Source organism: Talpa occidentalis, unplaced genomic scaffold, assembly GCF_014898055.3.
Source record: "Talpa occidentalis isolate TD23 unplaced genomic scaffold, MPIMG_talOcc4v2.1 talOcc4.2, whole genome shotgun sequence".
NCBI lineage: Eukaryota > Metazoa > Chordata > Mammalia > Eulipotyphla > Talpidae > Talpa > Talpa occidentalis.
In genome coordinates this window covers 95,229,776-95,248,039 of record NW_023602073.1, presented here as the reverse complement: position 1 = coordinate 95,248,039, position 18,264 = coordinate 95,229,776, and the positions used below count along the sequence as shown (strand labels likewise).

The following is an 18,264-nucleotide window of genomic DNA, read 5'->3' as shown; positions in this document are numbered from 1 at the left end:
CCCATTATTAATAAAGTTACTGTGGGCACTTGTCTTTGAGTTGCACTGGACATTCATTTTTATGTGCAAGTCTTTGCACATTTATTTTTATTTTTCTTGGGTAAATAAGATTAGACTGTCTGGGTCATTTGATATAGGTGTCATGTTTAACTTTTTAAGAAATGGCCTAACTTTTCCAAGGTGTTTCCAATTTGCATTTTTCCCAGGAGTGTATGAAGGTTCCAGTTCCTCTATATCCTCATTTATGTCTGGTATGGTCAGTCTTTTTGATATTAGCTATTCTCACTACTATGTAGTGGGATCTTATTGTAGTTTTAATTTGCATTTTCCTGATAATTATGTTGAACATTTTTTTTTTTTTAAGATTTATTTATGTATACAAGAGCTGGGGTATATGCCAGAGGTGTGGGGGGTGAGAGGATTCACCAGCAACAGAGTAGGGAACAGAATGGGCAGACTGACTGAAATACACTGCTGAGGGGAGCAGCAGGCGAGATAGGAGAGGTCTGCTGCTCCATGTGGATTGCTCCCTTGCGGGGGATTGAACTCATGTTGAGGTGGCTGGTGATCTCTTGATAGTTCTGTGTCTTTAACCCCTGCGCCACCAGGGAGGCCCTGAACATCTTTTTACATGCTTCTTAGTCACTTACATAGATGACTTTATAAGGTGTCTGTTCAAATCTTTCGCCTAGTTAAAAAACTCTACAGCCGTTTAGCCGTTTTTTTTTTTTTTTTTTTTTTTAATGTATTCTGGATACAAGTCCTTTGCCTGATATGGGTTGTTTTCTGTGGCTTATGTTTTATTTTCTTTATACTGTCTTTCAGAGAGCAAATATTTTCCATTTTGAAGTAGTCCAATTTATCAGTGTTATCTTTTATTTTGTGCTTTTTGTTTTTCATGTAAGAAATGTTTTATCTATACATCTACACTAAGCTTGCAAAGATTTTCTCCAATATTTTCTTACAGATGTTCACCGTTTAGATTTTCTCTAAATAGATAACTTTTAATTTCTGTATTTGGTTTTGGTAGCAAGTATCATTAAAAGAGAGTCTTAAATGTCAGCATATCCTTCAACTAATCAGAGATAACAGGAAAAGTTTCATTTTGAGGTTTGCAGGAGAGTGCATTAACTACAGTAATAGTAATATCCATATATCCATTTTTTTTATTACTTTTCAAAATAGTGAAAGATTTCAGACTGAATACTAATCTTGAGAAAAGTGTAAGAAAAATAAAAGTTTATTTTGAAATGTTATAAGTTAATGTAAAGATACAGTCAGTGGTTTCTAGAAGACTTCAAAGTAGTTTTATTTTTAGTGTATTGTTTGTGCATAGTTTGTCACTTATTTTCTGTAGCCAGTCACTTTGGTTGATCACATTTGATTAGTATCCTCCAGGTTAGTTTATATTTCCATTAGTTTCTTTTCACCCTTCTTGTTTCTGGATTTTTTTGTTACATGATTTGACTGTTTTACAAATTTATGCTGTTGATTACCAGGAGGATTATTCTTTTCTTCTGGAAAAATTTATCCAAAATTTGTGGATCAGAGGCATTGTGTGTGTGTGTGTGTGTGTGTCCATGTCCTTTAGAGTTGTGTTTGATGAAAATACCTTTTACTTAAAATGCCTGGATTCTTTTAGTTTTAAGAGAAATAGATTTTACAGACAGTTTGTAACCAGTAAACCAATATCTTACTTTTAAACTTCCAGCTGGTATTGTAAGTTAGATTCTAAGCAGCTTAAACTGACAAATTACTAATAGTAGAAAAAGACTGTCAGGTTTTTTTAAATGTAGTTATTTTATAGAAGATTCAAATGTTTTAATTGCTGGTTGGACTTTTAAAGGAAAATAATGGCCTCTGAAATGATTTATTTTAAATCAAAGCTTTATTTTCTAGGTGTGCATTGTACCCATGGTTTCAATCGCACTGGTTTCCTCATATGTGCCTTTTTGGTGGAGAAAATGGATTGGAGGTATTTGTTTCTTGTTATAATAGAGGGAGACATATTTAGTAATTGCTAAAAAATTTTGAATTTTTTTTTAGTTGTAGCACTTTATACTGTTAAATTTTTGGTGAAGTCATGATTAACATATTTTAAAGTGGTTTTCATTTTAGATTTGGTTTGTCTTTAGAATAACATTCATTATCTGATCTTTTTACTCAGTAGCATTTTAGTTGAGTGCATATGGGTCCTAGCTACAAAGTATTCACTTTCCAGATTTTTTTTTACAATCTTAGGGAATTAATCCTAGACAAATTCTCCCAAAATTTTGTGTTTGTATTCACCAGTGAAGTTACTCATCATTATTTTCATTTTTAATAGTAGCTTTTTTTTTAATAAAAAATAATTGTTGAGGACTAGGAAAAGTTTATAATGCTACATGGAGGAGTTATTTTTGGGCACATGCTCTATTTAAACCCACCAGCATGTCTTTATTGAGCACTTGTGATTTGTGAAATGCCTTTTCAGATCCTGAGATATTAGAACCTTAGTTTAACCCAAAATTCCTAACAGAATGGAGTATCAACAACTGAAATTCCTCATTGACTTATTGAGAGTCATTTATTTTGTTTATGAAGCCTTTCACATAGGCCCTTCTCTGACATAATCAGCTGAAGTGTCTGAATTTATAGACACAACTGCTGTACATTTCCCTGTTCACATATCCTCATATGTGAACATATCCTCTACCTTTCTCACCTTTCAGATGCTTTACACAATAAGCTCAGACTCCTGTGTCAGATTCAGCCTATGCTTAGCCTCTCTCTGATCTCTGCTTTTTTTTTTTGCCTGACTCTGTTGAAAGTTCTTGAAAAACCGGCTTACTTTTACTTTCGTTATGTTGCTATTCACATTTCTTTGACTTACCTTTCCCTTAGAGTTTGACCTCAGCCTTGAGAGCTTTATTTAAATTTTTCATAAACTCTCCACAGATCTCTTTACATTTACAGCAGTTTATCTCTAGAGTATAAGATTTACCAAGGTACCGTTGTTTAAAATTGTTTCAGAATAATTTTGTCCCTTGATAGATTGAATGCCTTGAGAGTGGGGTCTGTGATTTTGTCCATTTCATAAACTTCTAATATATTGTAGGTGCCTTGAATATAATAAGTGAGTTTTGATAAATCTGAATAAATGGAGTGTAGTGAGGAAATTGCATGGTTTTTGTTTTCCATAGTATTGAAGCAGCAGTTGCTACTTTTGCCCAAGCCAGACCACCAGGGATTTATAAGGGTGATTATTTGAAAGAACTTTTTCGTCGCTATGGTGATATAGAGGAAGCACCACCTCCACCTCTATTGCCAGATTGGTGTTTTGAGGATGATGAAGATGAAGATGAGGATGAGGATGGAAAAAAGGAATCAGAACCTGGGTCAAGTGCCTCCTTTGGCAAAAGGAGAAAAGAACGGTTAAAACTGGTAAAGTTTAAAAATACTATTATTGTTTTTATCTTTTTCTTCTGCAGATATACTGAGATTTATGAAAATGGAATGTTGACTATGTTTCTTGAGATTGTAAGGTTATTTCATTCTGATAGCCATGAGTCTTTGCCTTTTTTTTTTTTTTTTTTTAAACAAGATGCAGTTATCTATATAAATTTATCCTGGTTTTGTTTTTAGGTAAACCTAAGAACTTTGATATTCCAACTAAATAACCGAGTGAACATTTTTAGTAATGCTTTACAAAATTGCCTCATAGTTAGAATAACTTACATATCGATTTAGCTTCTTCCCATATTTTCATATTTTATGTAAAGTTTGAATTGAGACTTCTTTTTTTTCTGTTTTGTTCATATATATTTTTATTTATATATATTTTACATCATTATTCATTTTTAAACCATGTTTGCTATTTTTTTTCCCCCCCTCGGGTATAGTCCTCACAGAATTTCCTTCACCAATTCACCCATGCATCATCACCACAGTCCTCTGTGCGCCTCTCTCCCTCCCTCCGAACCCTCTCCCTCCTCTCCCCTGAAAGATGTCTCTGGTTTGTAATTGTCTATTTGTTTTTGTTTTGTTTTGTATTGTTGTTATTTTTTTCCCCTGATGTCTTATTTGGTTTCCCTATATTCCTATAAGTGAAACCATCCGATATTTTTTTTTCCCTTCTGACTTACTTTACTGAGCATAATTCCTTCTAGCTCCATCCATGTTGCTGCAAATGTCATGAACTTATTTTTTTTGATTGCTGAATAGTTTTCCATTGTGTATATATACCATATCTTCTTGATCCAGTCATCTATTTTTGGGCATTTGTGTTGTTTCCAGGTTTTACCTATTGTAAATAGTGCTGCAGTAAACATAGGGGTACAGGTAGAGAAGACTTACTTCTATGGTCACTTCCCACTAATCCTTTAGAAATAATAGACCTAACAAAAATGTTAGGAGTTATGTCCTTTTCTTTCTTTTTTTTTTTTTTAATGATTTATTTATATAAGCACTGGGGTACAGCCAGAAGCGCAGGAGGGTGAGAGAATTCACCAGAGCCAGAGCAGAGAGCAGAACAGGCAGACTGATGAAGTACACTGCTGAGGGGAGCAGCGGGCGGCGGAGAGGTCTGTGCACCATGTGGGACCCTCGCGGTAGCCAGGGATTGAACCGGTGCTACAGAGGCTGCGGGCAGCTTCGCAACCCAGCGCTCAACCGCTGCGCCACTGGGGAGGCCCAGGAGTGATGTCCTTTTTCTTGGGGTGGGGGGGAATAGGAGAGATATTGAGAAGAAAAGGATTATGCTTGTACATACACAGGGTATATGATGCAGGCCAAAAGTGAAAGTTAGAGAAACTGTGGAACCAAAGAGTTATGAAGCTCATTATTAAGATATGTGGAATATCATGGTGAGCAGTGAACTCATAAATGTAAATGAATAATTCATTTATTAGTAGGCAGGTGATTCACAGACAAGAAAGAAAATGACTTGTTTTAATATGTAAATCATATAATAGTTACTTTGGACTTTAAGAAAAATCCTCACTTGAAAAAAATTGCCCCACTGTAGAGTGTGAATTGCCTTGAAACATAGTAATAATTAAAAAAAAACCAAACACTCTTTTGTTCTAACCTATGATTTCCTGAATATATACTTGAAATTACTAAATCACATACAAAGAAAAAAACATAATCATATTCTAAATAAAATCTAATAAATAGCATGATATCACATACAGCTAATTACTCTCTTATTTATGTTTGTAAGGGAACTGAATGATTTTTTAAATAATAATGATCACCGGCATATGCTTAATGTGCTTTTGAGTTATGATATAATACTTGAATGTGTGAAAGAATTTTAAAACAAAGAGTTATATTTTGCCAAATGGGATATTTTGTTTTGTTTTTTTTTTTTTTTTAAATAGAGGCATGTTATTTATTTGTTTGTTCGTTTGTTTTTGTTTTTATACATGCACTGGGTACAGTCAGAAGCGCGGGAGGGTGAGAGAATTCACCAGAGCCAGAGCGGGGAGCAGAGCAGGCAGAAGGACCAAAGTACACTGCTGAGGGGAGCAGCGGGCGGCAGGAGAGGTCTGCGCGCCATGTGGGACCCTCCTCTGGTGGCCGGGGAGCAGCCGGGAATCGAACCGGTGCTGCAGAGGCTGTGGGCAGCTTTGCAACCCAGCGCTCAACCGCTGCGCCACCGGGGAGGCCCCAAATGGGATATTTTGCAAGTAATTTTTTTGTTAACAGAAAGGGTCTTATATTGATGTTTACTTGAGCATATCAAGTATTATAACAGAAAGGGTCTTATAATGATGTTGACTTGATAAGATCAAGTACCATTAAATCCCTATAGTTGTGGGTGAGCTCCAGCAGCATTAAGAGAATGATCGCAAAGATGGGCATATTTCTTTTTTTTTGAGGAGGGGCTGTTCTTTATTTTAAAATTTTTTTAAAATATATTTTATTTTATATAATTCTTACATTTTTCATTTTTTCACAATGTATGCATTTTCATTTTGGTTATATTCTCCATACAATTCCCACCCCCCCTTATTTTGACCCTAATCCCTCCTCTTCTCCCTCCCACCCCCATAGTGTCTGGTTTATAGTTGTTTGTTGATTTTGATTTTGATTTTGATTTTTTGATTTTTTTCTTTATTATAATTAGTGTTTTTCCTGGTCCCTTATTTAGGTTTTCTAAATTCCTGCTATGAGTGAGAAATTCCAGTATTTTTCTTTTTTTTTCTGGTTTATTTCGCTGAGTATGATCCCTTCCAACTCCATCCATGTTGCTGCAAATTGCATGAGTTTATCTTTTTTGATTGCTGAATAACATTCCATGGTGTATATATACCACATCTTCTTGATCCAGTCATCTATTTTTGGGCATTTGGGTTGTTTCCATACCTTAGCTGTTGTAAATAGTGCTGCTGTAAGCATAGGGGTGCAGGTGCCATTTTGAATTAATGTTTCTACGTCCTTTGGGTAAATACCTAAGAGTGGAATTGCTGGATCATATGGAAGCTCTATCTTTAGTCGGTTGAGTAATCTCCATACAGCTTTCCTTAGTGGTTGGACCATTTTGCACTCCCATCAACAGTGCAGGAGAGTTCCTTTTTTTCCACATCCTCACCAACATTTGTTGTTGCTAGTTTTTTTAATATGTGCCATTCTCACTGGTTTAAGATGATATCTCATTGTAGTTTTGATTTGCATTTCCCTGATTACAAGTGATGTTGAACATTTTTTCATATGCCCGTTGGCCATTTGCATTTCCTCTGTGGAGAAGTTTCTTTTTAGCTCTCTGCTCATTTTTTCACTGGATTATTTTCTTTGTTTTTGTTGAGTCTCATCAGCTCTTTGTAGATTTTTGTGATCAGTCCTTTATCATTAGTGTTGTGTGCAAAAATTCTCTCCCATTCGGTGGGATTTCTCTTTCTTTTGGTTGTTGTCTCTTTTGCTGTGCAGAAGCTTTTTAATTTGATGTAGTCCCACTATTCATCTTTGCCTTCACTATCACTGCTTTGAGTGATGTGTCTGTAAAGATGTTTTTTGAGGTACATATCATGTAGTGTTTTGCCTATATTTTCTTCTATATATTTTATGGTTTCAGGTTATATGTCTAGTTCTTTAATCCATTTTGAGTTGGTTTTTGTGCATGGTGTGAGGTAATAGTCAAGCTTCATTCTTTTGCATGTGGTGACCGTTTTCCCAGAACCATTTATTGAACAAACTTTCTTTGCTCCATTGCATATTCTTTGCTCCTTTGTCAAAGACTAGTTGACTGTAAATCTGTGGGTTTAATTCTGGATTTTCTCTTCAGTTCCATTGGTCCATGTGTCTGTTTTTGTTCCAATACTATGCAGTTTTTTTTTTTAAGATACAAATGAGCAACTTTTTTTTTTTTTTTAAGATTTATTTATTTATACAAGCACTGGGTACAGTCAGAAGCATGGGAGGGTGAGAGAATTCACCAGAGTCAGAGCGGGGAACAGAACCGGCAGACCGACGATTTACACCGTTGAGGGGAGCAGCGGGCAGCAGGAGAGGTCTGCGCGCCATGTAGGACCCTCGCCAGGCGGCCTGGGATCGAACCAGCGCTGCAGAGGCTGCAGGTAGCTTTGCAACCCAACGCTCAACCGCTGCGCCACCGGGGAGGCCCACCATGCAGTTTTGATTATTATGGCTTAGTTTGAAATCTGGGAGTGTGTTGAAAGATGGGCATGTTTCTTTAGGGAAAATGACATTTAAAATAAAATCTCAATCTAATTCCTTCTGTATTTGTTTTGTTAGCTACTAAGGAATATATAAAAATACCCCCTGTGATTCTTGCTTGACCTATTTTTGTAGTTCTGTCAGGTTTTGCTTTATATGTTTCAAAGTGGTATAGTTTGGTTTATACAAATATGTGTAAAAGGTTATTTTATCTTTAACTTATATTGTAAAATATACGAATATGGTTGCACAAGTTTTCTTTTGGATATTATTTTGAAATATCTTTTTTTTCTATCTTTATGTTCAACCTTTATTTACCCTTTACTTAAGGTATACCTTTTATAAGCATCAAGTTGTCAGTGTTTATTTACCTAGTCAACAGTTTTTTTCTTATTGGAATATTTAGTACATGTACATTTATGGTACTGTTATATTAGATTTAAACTTACTATCTTACTATAGTTTTGCTTGTGCCACGTTAGGTATTTTTTTTCTTTCTTGCCTACTTTATGATTAATTGTTTTTATTATTCTGTTACCCCAGCCCATTACTTGTCTTTACTGTTCTTTTAGTGGCTAAATCTGAAATTTTAATGTGCATCTTGTTAAAGTCTGGTATATTTTAGGACTTTTGCTAATTTTAGAATCTTTGATTCCATTTACCTCTTCCTGCCTTTTGATATTGTTTATTTTTATTCTCTTTATATTTAAAACTCCATAAGATACTTATTATTGCTATTATATAGTTACCATTCATTAGATAAACTCATTCACTAGACCTTACATATTTACTCTTTCTCATGCTCTTCATCCTTTCATGTATTTTTGTGGTTCCAGTTAGATAGTTTTTCTTCTAACTTTGCAGAGTTCCATTTAGTATTTTTTTTAATGTGGTTCTGCTGTGACACAGTCTATTAGTATTTGTGTGAAAAGGTCTTTTTTCACTGTCATTTTGAAGATTTTTTTGGGGGGAAGGGTATAGAGATCTCTCAAATGGTTTGACATTTGAAAATATTCCATAATCCATTTTTGTTGAGAAGTCAACTGTTTTCTTGCTTCTGTGAAGGAAATTTCTTCTTGTTTTTTGATTTTGAACAGTTTTACTATGATGGTTCTACATGTGGTCTTATTAGCCTACTTCCTGTTTGCTGTGATTCTTGATTCTATGATTATGGATTTTTAAAAGTTTTTATTTTTGATAGTTCCTGGCTACCATTGCTTCAAATGTTGTTTTAAATTCATTCTTTTTCCATTCCTTCTGTGACTTACCCAATAAATTAAAAAGCAGCAACAACAACAACTCTTGTTATTTTCTATATTTCCTATCATTTGTTTCATTTTTCAATCTGGCTGTTTTTTTCTGACCTATTTTCCAGTTCCTGATTCCTTCTTTAGTTTTCTTTCTTTTTTTTTTTTTTTAATTTTTTTTTTTTTTTTAACAGAGGCATGTTTTTTATTTATTTATTTATTTATTTGTTTTGTTTGTTTGTTTATACATGCACTGGGTACAGTCAGAAGTGCGGGAGGGTGAGAGAATTCACCAGAGCGGGGAGCAGAGCAGGCAGAAGGACCGAAGTACACTGCTGAGGGGAGCAGCGGGCGGCAGGAGAGGTCTGCGCACCATGTGGGACCCTCCTCTGGTGGCCGAGGAGCAGCCGGGGATCGAACCGGTGCCGCAGAGGCCGCGGGCAGCTTCGCAACCCAGCGCTCAACCGCTGCGCCACCGGGGAGGCCCTCCTTCTTTAGTTTTCTAAGCTGCTGTTAAGTTCATCCTTTGAGTACTTATTTTCAGTTATTTTACTTTCACTTCTGGAATTCCCATTTGAGTTTTAAAGTAGTTTTCAATTCTATGCTGCAATTCTTTATCTTGATATTTAGGTTTTTGAATTTGTTATTCTCAGTTATTTTAAAGCCTACGTCAAATAACACTAATACGTGTATCTCCTTTGGACCTTTTTTAGTTTTTCTACTCACGTCCTTTTGATTTTGGGTCAATTGTAGGATTTTTTTTCTTTGCTACCTGAGTATTTCAGCTTATTAGATATTACACATGAAAAACCATAGAAATAATTTGAGGCTTTGCATCCATGTTATCTTCCTTCAGAGAAGATTTACTTTTTCTTCCCATACAGATACAGGAATGGAACATCGTCATTCAGTCAAAAGTTAAACCATTTAGGGCCCCCCCTGGCGGTGCAGTGGTTGAACGCTGGGCTGCGAAGCTGCCCGCAGCCTCTGCAGCGCCAGTTTGATCCCTGGCCACCCACGAGGGTCCCACATGGTGCGCAGAATTCTCCTGCTGCCCGCTGCTTCCCTCAGCAGTGTACTTCGTCAGTCTGCCTGTTCTGTTCCCCACTCTGGCTCTGGTGAATTCTCTCACCTCCTGCGCCTCTGACTGTACTCAGTGCTTGTATAAATAAATAAATAAATCTTTTTTTTTTTAAAAAAAAGTTAAACCGTTAAGAAACTAGACTTTAGTTTTGGGGGCTGGTTTGTTTTTGGTTTACCCTAACTCCTAGACTGTAGCACTTTGGGAATCTGACTGAAAGCTTGGAGAATTAAACAGGACAACTCCTTATTGACATGGAACTCCAATTTTTGTTTCTTCCTGCCTGTGATATTGCTGAAAGCTCTTTTCAGCTTCTCAGTTTCTCAGTTGCCATTTTGGAAACAATGCTCTAGAGGAAAATCCTAGTGGAGAAAGCTATACTGGTGTCTGGGTCACTTTGGTGGTCTTCTCTTCTGAGTGCTTGGCCCTTCTAGTGCTTCCTGCCTTTCTAATTCTTTATCATCTTTAAACAGGTGCTTTTTACATTTTGTCTAGCTTTTTCTCATGACCACAGAATTGGTCTGAGTAAGCTCATCTACCATTATCAAAAGCAGAAATCTTCCCTTTTCCATTTTGGAAGAAAGCAGCTAAGTTTGATTTCTAATTGAAGGTGTAGAGGTATAATTTTCAAGGATATTTGAGTTTATACTTCAAAAGGCAGAGTTATGATTAAAAAAAAACCCTGAACTCTCATGTAGCATTTTGGTAGTTTTTTCCTCTTTTCAAATCATAATCAGTAAATCTTAAAATTGTTTAATGTATTTTTTACGTATAAGAATAATATATTAAGGAAAGCTTGGAAATTTAACAACTTTCACCCTACCACTGGCAGTTTTATCTTCTTAGAAGAATTTCTCCCCATTTACTTATTTAGTTACTTATTTATTAAATATAAAATATACACAAATGATATAAAACCAGTTTTCTTTTTTTTTAAAGATTTATTTTTATTTATGCATACAAGAACTGGGGTGCAGACCAGAGATGCGGGGTGTGTGTGTAAGAGGATTCACCAGAGACAGAGTGGGGAAAGAAAGAGGCAGATCTCCTGAAATATGCTGCTGAGGGGAGCAGCGGGTAAGTGATAGCTTGATAATGCTGAGACTTAATGCCCTGTGCCACCAGGGAGACCCAAAATTGGTTTTCTTTGTAAAATAAATGTGTGGGGCCTCCCCAGTGACGCAGCGGTTGAGCGCTGGGTTGCGAAGCTGCCCGCAGCCTCTGAGGCGCTGGTTCGATCCCCGGCTGCTCCCCGGCCACCAGAGGAGGGTCCCACATGGCGCGCAGACCTCTCCTGCTGCCCACTGCTCCCCTCAGCAGTGTACTTCAGTCCTTCTGCCTGCTCTGCTCCCTGCTCTGGCTCTGGTGAATTCTCTCACCCTCCCGCACTTCTGACTGTACCCAGTGCTTGTATAAATAAATAAATAAAAAAATCTAAAAAAAAAAAAAAAAAGTGTGAACATTTAGAAGTATGTGGATTTAAAAGTTAAGGTTTCTCTTCACTCCCACTACAACCATCCTCTTCTTTTTTGGTTATCCTGCTTTATACTAATTTTTCTATTTATCAGTACATACATTATATTCAAAAGGTGAGGAGGAGGTCAAATTATCCTGATCGTCTAACTTTGTTTTAAGTTTAGCCACATGCAGGGACTTACTCTCTGAATCAGTTCCAAGTTACCAGAAGAGAAAGCCACATGGGTTTAGATTAGGTCTGGCTTCCATCAGCTTTGCTTGGAGGGACTGTTATCCTGTAATGTCAAGTAACATGACATTAGGGCCCTATGGATGGAGAGAACAGCTCTTAATCAGAGCTGTTGTGCTACCAACCACAGTGGATGTCATCTCCGCAACAGCTTAGTGTGGCAGCTGAATGGAGCCAGTATAAATGGAAGAGGAGCTTTTAAAAAAGGTCAGGAAATCAGTGCTGATATAGAAGAATGGTTTATACCACCCTTGGGGATTTGGGCTATGGGAGATTGAGTAGCTTTTACTTAAGAGAGAAGTGGTCTGTATGGTGGAAATCTGCCTTTTAGTTAAGGGTTTAGGGTGTAGAGAAAAAATATTGAGGTGATAGGAAAGGTTATTTATGAGAAAGTGATTCTAGGGTTTATACTGAAACTCTGGGATGGTGATTAATGCTAAGATGAAACAAAGAGAAGGGACTCCAAAACAGTGAGTTCAAGGTGATCAGTGGAATGTGACTGGAAGGTTGAATTTTGGGTGATGTCAGTGGTATGGTTGATAAGAAGCATAGATGTAATTAACTGGAAAGTTCACCCTTGGCTTTCACTTTCTTTTAATTTTGTTCTGAAGTTGAAGATTGTTAACTAAGGCTGATTAAGTCTTGTAACTCATATCTTTAAACACGGGGTCATTTTAGTTTGATGCTTTATTTTTGTTAGGGTTTCCTTTTTCTGACTCTTACACTGATATAACTTGGTTTGAAGTAATGGGCTCCTTGTAGTGAATTCAGATAGTTCTCTTTGGATTTGTCACTGTGGTATATGCCCTATATTTGGTCCTCACATATTCCTAAGATTCTTTATTCATCTTGTGAGCACATGCTATTCTCGGGTTGGAGAAGCATGACTTACAGATATGTTGCCTGCTCCTTTGAATTGATGTCTGGGAACATCTCTGGATAAAATTATTAATGCATTTTCTTGATTACTAAAATGTGCTTATTACACACACACATATTTACTCAGTCTTTTTATACATACATACTTTCTATACATACACACTTCTCATATAGGTTACCCTTACTTTTGTAATAATTGCCTTAATTTCCTTCTAATGATTCACTCTGTAGTAACCATACAGATTTCCATTTTAAGATTGGTGGACTCTGCTTATGACATATATTTCTTTCACTTTAAGTATGCATTGTTTTTTCCATTTAGTTATCTTTATTCACACACTTTGAAATGGTATTTTGTTAAAAGGTGAAAATAAATATTAATGACTTTGAAACTCAATTATACTATGTTTTAAAATACTTCTAGAGTTAAGACATTGCTGTTTATATTTATAACTAGTGATCTTTCTTGGAATTATTACACAGTTTTGCACAATATATGATATTTTTGTTAGAGGAAACTTGTAATGAAAGCAAAGTAAGTTATTCTAAAGTTACTAAATATTATTTGTGTATAAAATACATCATACTTACCTTTTTTTTTAAAATTGGACTTATTCCTACCACTCTTTTTACTTGATAGTATGTTATTGCAGAAGAAAATTGGGGAACCTAAAAAAGCGATGCATTGTAGGAAGGAATAAGAAGAAAAATAAATGGGTGATAGACATTAACTGAGTGGCTGGAGTTCTCTTTTATGAATAAACTCAGTAGCCGTTAAATATGTACTCATTTATTTGCTCTTTTAAATCAAAAAATATTTAGCTTGTTCATCTGCTTAGACTTATTAAAATATTTCTCTAGTAATATTGTGGTAAAGTACATGGTTGAATGTTGATCTTTTTTCTTACATTTTTGTGCTTTTTATTTGTTAAGTAGAAGTAATTTTTGTGGTTTTAGGATTGATTTATGCTAATTTGTTCTTTGCTTTTCTGATTGTATCTGATGTTGTATAGGAAATACAAATTCATGTTAAGCTAGATACCTTCAGCATGAAAACTTTAAACAAAAAATATCTTAAGCTTTTTAGTACTTTTGGAATAAAGATGCTAAATATTAAACTTTTTGAATACTTTTGCTTTTTAAATAGAAAATACAATATACATTTTTTTAAATTTAAATTTTATTTTTTATACTCCCCATCCAATTACAGCCCCCTTATTTTGACCCCAAGCCCTCCTTTCCCCGCCCCCCATCCGGCATAGAGTGTTTCTGGTTCATAGTTGTTTGTCGATTTTGATTTTCACTTTCTTACAGTTATTCATTTTCCTGGTCCCTTATTTAAGTTTTCTAGATTCCTGCTATGAGTGAGACCACCCGGTATTTTTCTTTTTCTTTCTGGCTTATTTCGCTGAGCATGATCCCATCCAGCTCCATCCATGTTGCTGCAAATTGCATGTGTTTATCTTTTTTGAATGCTGAGTAATATTCCATGGTGTATATATACCACCTCTTCTTGATCCAGTCATCTATTTTTGGGCATTTGGGTTGTTTCCAAAGCTTAGCTATTGTAAATAGTGCTGCTATAAACATAGGGGTGCAGGTGCTCTTTGGAATTGATGTTTCTGTGTCCTTTGGGTAAATACCTAGGAGTGGAATTGCTGGATCCTATGGAAGCTCTAAGTTTAGTAGGTCCAGAAATCTCCACACAGCTCTCCAGAGTGGTTGGACCACTTTGCCCTCCCAACAGTGCAGGAGAGTTCCTTTTTCTCCACAACCTCGCCAACATTTGTTGTTGCTAGTTTTTTTCATATGTGCCTTTCTCACTTGTGTAAGATGGTATCTCATGGTAGTTTTGATTTGCATTTCCCTGATTACAGGTGATGTTGAACATTTTTTCATATGCCTGTTGGCCATTTGCATTTCCTCTTCAGAGAAGTTTCTTTTTAGCTCTTCTGCCCATTTTTTGACTGGATTATTTTCTTTGTTTTTGTTGAGTCTCATCAGCTCTTTGTAGATTTATGTGATCAGTCCTTTATCATGAGTGTTGTGTGCAAAAATGTTCTCCCAGTCGGTGGGGTTTCTCTTTGTTTTTGTTATTGTCTCTTTTGCTGTGCAGAAGCTCTTTAATTTGATGTAGCCCCAGCTGTTTATCTTTGCCTTCACTATCACTGCTTTGGGTGATGTCTCTGTAAAGATGTCTTTGATGTGCCTATCACGTAGTGTTTCGCCTATATTTCCTTCTATGTATTTTATGGTTTCAGGTGTTATGTCTAGTTCTTTAATCCATTTTGAGTTGGTTTTTGTGCATGGTGTGAGGTAGTAGTCAAGCTTCATTCTTTTGCATGTAGTGACCCAGTTTTCCCAGCACCATTTATTGAGCAGACTTTCTTTGCTCCAGTGCATATTCTTTGCTCCTTTGTCAAAGATTAGTTGACCATAAATCTGTGGGTTTATTTCTGGATTTTCTATTTGATTCCATTGGTCTGTGTATCTGTTCTTGTTCCAATACCATGCAGTTTTGATGATTATGGCTTTGTAGTATAGTTTGAAGTCTGGAGTGTGATGCCTCCATTCCCTTCTTTTTTTTTTTTTCCAGGAGAGTTTTGGCTATTTTCAAGATACAAGTTTTAAGGATGTTGAAGTTAACTGAGCATTTCAGTAACTATGTTAAATCTCATTCACTTGGTTGATTGTTCCTCTAAAAATAATTTCTTTAGTTATTACATTTAATGGTGGAAGTGGCTTTATGATAAATTTCACTGCTTGGTAAGGAGGTGATGGTGCATTAGGGAGGAAATATACTCTTTGATCTTTTGGCTCATGAAACCCCCAATTTAAGGAAAACATTGTGGAGAACATATTAGGTAAACTAATTCAGAATTAGGGGCAGAAAGTAAGACCAGTGTCTGCTGGATGGACTCAGGACTACTAGATTTGACAGGGACATATGTGGATTAAATATTAAATGATCTTTTTTCCCTTCCCAAATGACTTGATTTGCCAAGTCTTTGCCAGAAGGTTGATCATTGCAGCTTGCAGACCATATTTTTTATTCCCTAATTACATTAACAGATAGAATTGCTTCACAGATTTTTTTTCTTGAGACTGATGCCAGCCCTCTTATGGGTCTGAAAGTAACTGCAGAATGAATCTAGGCTACTTTTTTAGACTTTAAACTTTCCAGGAGTGTTCTTTATTTGATATATAAATTCTCCATCTGCTTCACTTCTCTGTGATATTTTAGAAATATGCTTGCTGTGAAATACAATAAGATACTTTATGTAGTTCTGAGTTAAAGAACTTCAATCAAAACTTTAGTGGTGGGCAATACTAATTTTTTTATGTAGATATATTCAATGGTTGTAGCTTAGCCACTTTGCCTACTGTTAATACTCTTATTCTGCATTACAAAGGTTTATATTGTGGGTATGTATCTCCATAAAATCCACATTCCAACAGTGATACAACTCCCTTCTCCCTCCCCAAATAAGATTCATTGATGAATGGTTTAGTGTAGATCTGGGTTCAGATTCTTTTTTTTTTTTTTGCCACTTGAATACATTACATAAGTTTTATGCCTCATTCACTTGTGAAATATAACATGATATATTTCACAGTTATTATAAGGATTAGAGAAAATGTTTATAAAATGCCTAGCTCTGAGTTAATGATAGATAAATTACTATTGCTGTTATGATTATGAGTAGTGCCTGTGGAGTGCCTTGATATTATGCTGCAGATACTGCTTTGTATGTACATTGAAAATCATATGCTGGATAAAGGAAAAACTAGCGTATATCCTAGGGGTATTGGTAGAGCCTACTGGAGTACACCATTTTTGTTTTATGTATTTACTCAGATTTGTGAAACTAAATGGATGTATTTCTCAGTTTGGGTTTTGTAAATAGATTTGAATCCTAATAAAATATTTTTCTTTTTCTTTTAAGGGTGCTATTTTCCTGGAAGGTGTAACTGTTAAAGGTGTAACTCAAGTAACAACTCAACCAAAGTTAGGAGAGGTGCAACAGAAGTGTCACCAGTTCTGTGGCTGGGAAGGGTAATGAACATTTTAAAGTTTTTTTTTTTTTAAAAGATTTATTTATACAAGCACTGGGGTATAGGCCAGATGTGCGGGAGGGTGACAGAATGTGCGGGACCAGAGACAGAATGGGGAGCAAAACAGGCAGATAGACTGAAGTACACTGCTGAGGGGAGCAGCAGGTAAGGCAGGAGAGGTCTGCGGCACCTTGTGGGTTTCTCCCCGGCGGGCCAGGAATTGAACTAGGGCTGCAGAAGCTGTGGATAGCTTCACAGTGCTGCGCTCAACCTGCTGCACCACCAGGGAGGCCCTGAACATTTTAATGTTTTAAATAAAATTTATTCTTTCTCTGCAACACTTAACATTAATGCAAACATTGACATAACTCCTTTGTTTCTTGAAGTTTGTATCTTTACATACAGTTCTTGAAAATGTCAAACAAGTGTTTATTGGATTTTTCTCAAGACAAGCAGTAAAATATCTAGACAGTTGAATGAAAATTAGATGACTCACATGTCATCCTAAAGGAATAGGAAGTTATGCTGTCACTGGTATTTTGTGTCTGATTCTATTGTTGCTGATTAATGCTTGGTTTGGTCATAATTTATTAAGGGATAAGAGGTAAAGCTTGAATGTGCTTCATTTTTCAGTCCTGTAATCACATCCTGCAAGAATTAGCTTTGAAGATGTTCTGCTCCCTCCCATGACTTGCAAGTATATATGATATTAGACATTTCATGGAGAGGAGTCAGGAGACAATTCTTTGCTCTTAGGTCATTTTTGTTGATCATTACTGTCTGGCAGAAAATTGTGATACAGTTAGAACTTGATGAAACAGGATTGTTAATTGTGAAAAAGAGATCTCTTTCACTGGTATATACAGCTCAATCAGCTAGAAGTAATTTTATTAAAAGAAGAAAATGATGATGAAATAATACTGATTTTGATGTGTTAATCCCCTGCCAGTATATATTAATTTTAACCTACATTCCTTCTATTTTGTCATTTCCTGGCATCCTTTGAACAGAAATTTGCCAACTCTGCAGAGTTATGCCAAATTGGCAAGATCAGGATAGAAGATTATGAGATCTAGAACAACATAATTAAGCCAATGTTTGTTTTCTGAAATAAAAGACTTATAAATATACCTGCTTTACTATGTAATTTTGTATGTTAATATTTAATAGTATTATAGTATTAAGATTATTAATATTTAATAGTAGTGGCTGTTAGAAACTTGATAATTTGTGTTCTAAAATGTCAAGAAAATAACTTTTTTTTAAACATTCCTATGAAAGCTGCTATGATTCCAACTGACATACTCATGATAGGAAGAACATTGTGATAAATGTGTGACTCATGTGAAAATGGTTTAAGGCACTTATTGCTTTATATGGACACCAGCCATGATAGTAATAAAATGTTCTTCTTTAAGGTCTGGATTCCCGGGAGCACAGCCTGTTTCCATGGACAAGCAAAATATTAAACTTTTGGAGCAGAATCCATATAAAGTAAGCTGGAAAGCAGATGGTACTCGGTAAGTTAGACTTCTAAAAAAAGTTATGCAAATAACCCCTAGTAGTTGGAAGAATATTACTTAGTTGTTATAGAAGGTTTGCATTCTTGGGATTGTAAATTTCTGATCTGAACAGTA

The 18,264-nt window shown here is 35.7% G+C and overlaps 1 protein-coding gene across 4 annotated transcripts in view; it reads left to right on the top strand.

The window, feature by feature from the left end:
* Positions 1-18,264, top strand: part of RNGTT (RNA guanylyltransferase and 5'-phosphatase) — a 296,605-nt gene that overhangs the window by 82,802 nt on the left and 195,539 nt on the right. For all 4 annotated transcript variants that reach the window (XR_008553280.1, XM_054699028.1, XM_037520092.2 and 1 more), the window contains 4 exons: positions 1,900-1,975; positions 3,183-3,423; positions 16,519-16,628; positions 18,046-18,147. Coding sequence is in view for 3 of the 4 variants with exons in the window: in XM_054699028.1 (XP_054555003.1) it covers positions 1,900-1,975; positions 3,183-3,423; positions 16,519-16,628; positions 18,046-18,147 (529 nt within the window). In the remaining variant the exon portion in view is untranslated. The remainder of the gene's footprint in view (positions 1-1,899; positions 1,976-3,182; positions 3,424-16,518; positions 16,629-18,045; positions 18,148-18,264) is intronic.